The sequence below is a fragment of the Trachypithecus francoisi genome, unplaced genomic scaffold (assembly GCF_009764315.1).
Source record: "Trachypithecus francoisi isolate TF-2019V2 unplaced genomic scaffold, Tfra_2.0 Lachesis_group3, whole genome shotgun sequence".
Classification (NCBI taxonomy): Eukaryota; Metazoa; Chordata; class Mammalia; order Primates; family Cercopithecidae; genus Trachypithecus; species Trachypithecus francoisi.
Window position 1 is genome coordinate 98,112,028 of NW_022681468.1, and position 7,382 is coordinate 98,119,409.

The 7,382-nt window shown below is 56.0% G+C and overlaps 1 protein-coding gene across 15 annotated transcripts in view; it reads right to left on the reverse strand.

The window, feature by feature from the left end:
• RCCD1 (RCC1 domain containing 1) overlaps positions 1-7,069 on the reverse strand; it is a 35,442-nt gene extending 28,373 nt beyond the window's left edge. For 8 of the 15 annotated variants that reach the window (XM_033188944.1, XM_033188949.1, XM_033188951.1 and 5 more), the window contains exons 1-7: positions 6,258-6,879; positions 4,805-5,093; positions 4,119-4,509; positions 3,897-4,018; positions 1,367-1,465; positions 864-1,034; positions 286-315 (exon numbers count right to left, since the gene is read on the reverse strand). In XM_033188944.1, coding sequence (XP_033044835.1) covers positions 286-315; positions 864-1,034; positions 1,367-1,465; positions 3,897-4,018; positions 4,119-4,509; positions 4,805-4,970 — 979 coding nt within the window. In that variant the 5' untranslated portion in view covers positions 4,971-5,093; positions 6,258-6,879. Of the gene's footprint in view, positions 1-285; positions 316-863; positions 1,035-1,366; positions 1,466-3,896; positions 4,019-4,118; positions 4,510-4,804; positions 5,094-5,817; positions 5,910-6,257 lie in introns of all 15 variants that reach the window. The other 7 variants (XR_004431823.1, XM_033188956.1, XM_033188957.1 and 4 more) reach the window with 3 other exon arrangements.
• Between the last annotated feature and the right edge of the window lie 313 nt (positions 7,070-7,382).

Genomic DNA, 7,382 nt, shown 5'->3' on the forward strand with positions numbered 1-7,382 from the left:
ATCCACAAAAAGCTGCTTTGTAAATGCTGGTTGGATACTCCCTTAAGACAGTCTTTCAGAGAGGTAGGCAGGTGGTACCAATATCCTCTCCATGTCTCCCCCGTCTGGGCTCGGACTCTGTGCCTGCGTCTGTTCCAACCCCAGGGAGGGAGCAGTCCTGATCCTCCCAGTGACCTGGCCGAGGCCCCTGCTTCCTCTAGTCTTGGTGGCTTTGTCACCTGCCCTATACTCCCAGGTCTTTCTTCCCCTTGGTTTCAGGGTCACAAAAACAATCCATTTACTTACCCCAGCCCCAGGTGTAGAGCTCCCCTGTTCCTGAAAGCAAAAGAACAATCAATAGTTGTCACTACTGTTCTTTGGCAAGGCATTTATCCAGCCTGGCTTGGCACAGCCCACCGCTAGCACATTACAATCGTCATGAGATGTGCCTGGCGTAGAACAACATATTCTCAACAACTGGCTGATCACATGTGGCATGGCAAAGGATCCCAACGGAAAAAGTGGCGGATCTTCCTGTGTGCCCCAACTACCGAGCGCCACAGTCTTCCTCCATGCCGGACTGGACAGACCCTGCTGTCAGAGGTGGCGGCAGGCAGGGAATGTGTCTGTGGGCATGCACGGAGGACAGAGAGCATCACCCTCCCACCAGAAGGAAGAATCTTCTGAGCTTGACAGGCTGGGGAACTACTGTGAAACAACATGGGGGTTGGGGCTTATCCACTGAGCAAGGTAGCTGCTCTGTATGAGCCACAGAAGCCTTATAACAGAAGTTTTTCCGTCAACCACACCCCTTTCCACAGCAGCTCGAGTGGCGTGGAGTGCCTTCCTGCTCCATCCCAAACCAGCCTGCCAGCCCCACTCACGTGTCACCACAGCTGTGTGCCGGGATCCACAGCTGACCTTGACTGCATCTGAGCCCAAGGGGAGATCCAGTAATGCTGGGAAGGGCTGGACAGCTATGAAGGGGGCAGGGGCTCCATCCTCAACCCGGCCCGTTCTCTTCACCTGAGAACCATCTTCATTCAGTCCTGTGGCTTTAGAATTATAATAATAATGATGTGAACGCCAACTGAGCCCTGAGCTAAACCTTATTCATGCTGTCACTTATTACCACAACAGCTCTGAGGCACATGACTATCTAGCTCCAAATCTGGTGCTCCCAACCCCTACATTCTACAGGCAGGGTTGGCACTACTGCACAAGTGTGTTGTGCCAAGACCGGCATCAGCCTTGCCAGTGCTCCCTCCCGTAAGGGGTTCACATGCTCCATCTGAGCAGTGTAGCTCTGAGGCCAGCATACAGCCAGGAGTTAGGAATGACAGCCACATCCTGGGGAGACAGCTGTGGGAGCCGAGTTGACCCTCACCTTCCCTTGCGACAGTCTCTCCATCCTCTGCCAGGTTCCTGGTGGGCAGGGCCAGCTGCCCCGATTCATTCCAGCCCCAGATATAAATATCCCCAGTCTCTGAAAGAAATCAAGGGGACACATGAAACAGACTGTGAACCCCCTGCATACATCCAGACTCCCTTCCCCATCCCATCCGCTCATGGGGACAACTAAAGCCTGCCCTGCCCAAGGCAGCGCTCCAGGCCAAGGTGCTTCCTCTCAGGCCCCGGGGTCTTGTCTTAGGTCCCATCTCCCTCAATGCCTTCAGATCACCCTTTAAGACCCTTAGTGGACCTTCCACTTCCATTCTTACGCTGCCAAATTGCCCCTCATTTTAGAAACGTATCCCTGGAAGTGCCGCAGTGGCCTCCCTTTCAAAACCACAGGGCCGGGGCCAGGTGTGGTGGCTCATGCCTGTAACCCAGCACTTTGGAGGTTCAGATGGGTGGATCACTTGAGCTCAAAAGTTCGAGACTAGCCTCAGCAATATGGCAAAATCCCTCTAAATAAATAAATAAAACCACCACTGGGCCGGCCTGTGCCCCTTTTTCAACTGCACCCGCAGCGGTCCTGTTGAAAGCCATGTACAGCTCTCCCCTTCCTGGCCTCCCACAACACTAGAGCTTTTTGGTTGGAACAGCTGCCTAATTCTAAAAATGTCTAATAGCTGATTTTATGAAGTGCTTCATCCATGCTGATGTTTCATGTGCTTTTCAAATATAATCACTTAATTCTCACAATAGCCCTGCAGGTGGTTTTATGACAGTATCGCCATTTACGCAGGATCCCTATTTTATTCACGACAACTGAAGCACAGAGGGGTTAAAGTACCAGGCCCGAGGTCTCAGGGCCCCAGCAATGATCTGAAACTAGGAAGTCTGGCGGGATGCGTCCATGCTTCAATCTCTACACTAAAGGCCTCAAACTCCTGCTGGGCCTTGAGTGCAGGGTGTCTCAGTGGGTTGTTTCCAGCCGTCTGGTCTCTCTTCTCTCCAGCCCAGGGTTTGTTTGTTTTCTTTGAGACAGTCTCACTCTGTCACCCAGACTGGAGTGCAGTGGCATGATCTTAGCTCACTGCAACCTCCGCTCACGGTTCAAGTGATCCTCCAGCCTCAGCCTCCCGAGTAGCTGGGACCACAGGCACGAGCCACCATGTCCAGCGCATTTTCATATTTTTGTACAAAGACGAGGTTTTGCCATGATGGCCAGGCTCAGCCCAGGGTTTCCTGAGCTTGGCAACCAGCCCAGGCTGGTTCCATGAGAATATGGTGCAGGGGAAGGCATTAGTAGTTTTTTTTTTTTTTTTTGAGACTGAGTCTCACTCTGTTGCCCAAGCTGGAGTGCAATGGCATGATCTCGGCTCACTGCAACCTCCACCTCCCGGGTTCAAGCGATTCTCTTGCCTCAGCCTCCTGAGTAGCTGGGACTACAGGCACATGCCACCACGCCCAGCTAATTTTTGTATGTTTAGTAGAGATGGGTTTCACCATGTTGGCCAGGATGGTCTCTATCTCCTGACCTCGTGATCTATCCATCTTGGCCTCCCAAAGTACTGGGATTACAGGTATGAACCACCGTGCCCGGCAGGCACTGGTAGTTTTTTGTTTTTGTTTGAGACAGAGTCTCACTCTGTCGCCCAGGCTGGAGTGCAGTGGCTCGATCTCAGCTCACTGCAACCTCCACTTCACAGGTTCAAACGATTCTCCTGCCTCAGCCTCCCGAGTAGCCGGGACTACAGGTGCGCACCACTGCACCCAGCTAATTTTGTATTTTTTTTTTGAGACGGGGTTTCACCATGTTGGTCAGGCTGGTCTCAAACTCCTGACCTCGCGATCCGCTCGCCTCGGCCTCCCAAAGTGCTGGGATTACAGGCATGAGCCCCTACGCCCGGCCCCCCTGGCATTGGTAGCTTTTTAAGATTCCAGGTAATCTAAGTAGCAGCCAGAATTGAGAGCCCCAGACACAGGCAAAGATCATCTGTTCCCAGCCTCACCCTCTCTGCATGGGCTCTAACAGCCTAGGAAGGAGCTGCACCTGGATCACCAAGTGAAACTCCTCACTCCGGCCAGCTGTGGCACCACCACAGGGACACACTCATCACCATCCTGGTACCTGCTGGGCACCCCAGTATCCACTCTGTGCCACATGTCTTAGTCCCCTAGGCAGCTTTCTCCCTTCTCCTTGGCTCGGCTGCCCCCTCACACTCCATACTCCCTCAGGACCACTGTTAAAAGACAGTCCTCACTGGTAGCAGGTGGCGAGAGGAGAGGAGGGGCAGTGAGACCAGTAACAGAGAAGCTAGGAACAAACTTCAGGGTCCAGGTATGAGTGGGCGATGGTGCAAGCAGAGGCGGCCCAGGGTGAGAGGTATTTAGGAGTCATAACTGACTGGCGATGGATGGATGAATTTGGAAGGAGGCCTGGGTAGGCCACCCACTCAAACTGGAAAACGAGGAGGAAGGTTTGCACAAGATCATGAGCTCCTCTGGAGAAGCACTAAGTCACTCACCACTCACACACACAGAATGCCAGCCCCCCGCGGCCACCTCAGCCATGGTTAGGCCCTGCAACGCCTCCAATAGCCGTGGCTCCAGCTCTGCCTCCAGGGTCCCATGGCCCAGCTGTCCGTGCCTAAGCAAGGGAGACCCTCGTCAGCTACAGTCACATTAAGGGGTCCCCCTCCGCTTGCTTCTCCAATCACCAGCCCTCACCTGCCCCCGGCCCCGCTCACCTGCCCCCGCCCCAGGAGAACACCTGACCAGCCACGTCTAGCAGCAACGCGTGCTCGGCGCCCAGCTCCAGCTGGCGCGCCCGCAGCTCCGGAGCCAGAGGCCGGTAGAAGGGAGGCCGCGGGCTCACGTAGGCACGGGCGCAGGGCAACAGGGGTAGCCTCCCAGTCTGGGCCTCACCGCCCGGATCGTCTTCCCCTTCGGCCTCGGGCACCACATTGTGGGCCCACAAGGGCTCCCCACGCAGCGCCGAGTCGGGCGCCCAGGCCTGCAGTAACGCCTCCGGCCCCGGCCCAGCGCGCAGCACCAGAAGGAGCCCCTCCGAGGCCCACGCGTCCCTGCAGCCGCCCGCCGCGCCGCTGACTGAGCCCGACAGCTCCACGCAGCCTCCACCTGCGGGACGGAGAGAGGGCTAGGGAGGGGAAGGGACACGCACCGAGGGCCTAGAATTGGGGGCGGAGCTGGGGGCTGGTCTAGATTGGAGCAGGGTGGCCAGAATGGAGGCGAGATCGGGGGGGGGGGGGGGGGGGGGGGGGGGTGTTCCTGGGAAGGGGCCGAATTGGGGACCAACCCAGAATGTGGGGCTGGCGGCCTGAACGGGGAAGACAACCCGGACTGACCACAGCGGTGCGGGGAGGCGACTGGAGACTGCTGCTGGAATAAGTGGGGACGGGGCGGGGAGGCTCACGAGTCACGAAGGCGGTGTAGCTCCAGCTCGCGCTCACTCGGCAGACGTCGACGCCCGCCCGCAGCGGACTGGGGCTGTGCACCTGGTGCTCGCGTCCGGAGCCCAGCTCCTGCCCGAAGCCGCAAAAACCGAAGCCGAACCAGGCCCCTGGCCGCTCCTCCGCCATGCCCCAGCAGCGCCCTCTGCACTCCGCCACCTGGCTGCGGCGGGCCCAGGAAGATTCTTGTAAAAGAGCCCGCTAGTGGGACACTGGCAAGTCCTGGCCTTCCAGGGGCTGGAGTTGCCTTATCTATAAAATAGCGAAACTACCATTCTCCTGACCACAAAGGCAGAGTCCGTGCCACAACGTTTCGCTGAACAGGCGCCCTAGCTAATGCCCTACCGGATTTACAAAGATTCTCAAATATTTAGTGAGGCACTTTCCCTGTCCTCCCTTTTGGCTCAAGCTCAGCGTGCCACAAAGTGGGTACGAAGTGGCCTGTCCTTTAGGCATTGGACTAGGATCCGAGCGCCCCCGACACCCCCACCCGTCCCGCAGCTTCCCAGCATCTGGCACTTTATCCCATGTAATCTTGGGAACCAAAATGGTCGTTTTACAGAGATTCCCAGAGAAAATAACCCTTACACACTCATAGCTAGACAGAGACGGGCAGAGGACTGAAATCAGGTCCCACCAACTCCACACACAGTGCTCTGCCCCTCACCCCACAGTGGAACGCAGAAGAGCGTTTGGGAGGCAGTGCCTCTGCAACTTAGCGGGGCCTTGTGACCTTAGCCAATTAACTTGAGTCCAGTTGCATTTCTTCAGTTTACAAAGGGAAGTGGGGGCGGTGCTGTTTGAACCTACCTCACAGAATTGTAATAAATGCAAATAAAGGGTTTGGTGCGAGTACATGCCATAATAAACACACAGTATGAGCTTATTGAATCCAGTATTTAGCGTTGACAAAAAAATTATCCCTGGACATCTTGTTGGTTTTGAGAAAGGTATACAGACACGATTTCAACTGTACCTTATCTAGTCGTTTATTCGTCCAGCAAGAATTTACTGAGCGCTCCTCCTCTGTGCCAGTGAGGACAGTTGCCTGCTCCCAAGGAGCTAACCCTTAAATGGGGAGACAAACACAGTCTGGTGGTTACAACAGCAACGCCACTTCAAGCAGATTCGGCTGGAGCAGGTTTTTTTGTTTTTGTTTTAATAATTTATATAATAGAGACAGAGGTCTCGCTATGCTGCCCAGGCTGGTCTCGAACTCCTGGGCTCCAGCGATCCGACCACATCGGCCTCCCAAAGTGCTGGGATTACAGGCGTGAGCCGCCGCACCCGGGCTGAAACAGAATTGCACTGGCATTTTCAGGCCTCTGAAGTCAGATCTTGGGTCTCTCCTGCGACCCCAGTTCCTGCGCTCCTAACCCCTTCCGTGTCCTCTCCCAACCTAATGGGGCCTCTGACCTTGATCTTGACCCTATGCCCTCCACCCTCTCGGACAGGTCCTTCCGGTAGGCAGCCTTGGAGGAAACGCCAAGGCGCAGAGCTGCCGCCTCCGAATAGGCCTCTCGCCCAGCGGGCGCCGACAGCCACGGGGAGAAAAGGTATGAAGGGCGCGCGACGCGAGGCGGCCAATCCCCCGCAAGGGCGGTGACGTCGCTGCCCGGGGCGCGGCGGCCGCAGCCCTGTTCACCTCCCCGCGAGGGCCGATCAGGTCCCAAGGCCTACGCCGGGTCTGTGAAATGGACTGAAACCTCCGGGAGGCGTTGGACCAAGGCAAAGGTTGGACCAAGTGGTCCCGCCCCTGCAGGAACCCGGGGTGGTAGAGCTCGGATTAGAACCGCCGAGAGGACATTCATTAAGACCCGAGCTAAAGGGTTGACGAGGAGTGACCCCCAAGACGGGGGGACCCTGCCACCTACCTCAGTCCGAAACCACAGCAGCTCCAAACCAGACCCGCCGGGGACTGATGCCCAAACAGGAAGCAGCTTTTACCTTCCACGGATTGGCTCAGGACCCGTCACGTGCCCCTGTCGACCCAATGAGCCTCACGCTGGGCTTACCCCTCCTTGAAACAGGCTAGGGTGGTGGGCGCGGCCCAAACCGCCCTTCAACCAGGCTCAGCTGGCCACCAATCCCAAACCCCCAAGCGCCCTCTCCGCGGAGGCCACAGACGACTTCCAATATAAAGACAAAAGTGTTGAAGGCCCAGCATATGGGAGTCTGTACCCTAAACGATTTATTTATTAGGATAGTTTAATGTTTTTTGAGATAGGGTCTGGCTCTGTCACCCAGGCGACACTTTGGGAGGCTGCGCTCTTGGCTCACTGCAGCCTCTGCCTCCCGAGTAGCTGGGATTACAAATGCGCACCACCACACTCTGCTCAATTTTTTTTTTTTTTTTTTTTTGGTATTTTTAATAAAGAAAGGGTTTTGCCATGTTGCCCAGGCTGGTCTCAAACTCCTGACTTCAAGTGATCCACCTGCCTGTCTCCCAAAGTGCTGGGATTACAAGCTTGAGGCACCACGTCTGGCGAGTTTCTTATTGATTGGCTTCCTAGGCTTACTCTTTGTCCCTCCAATAGGATT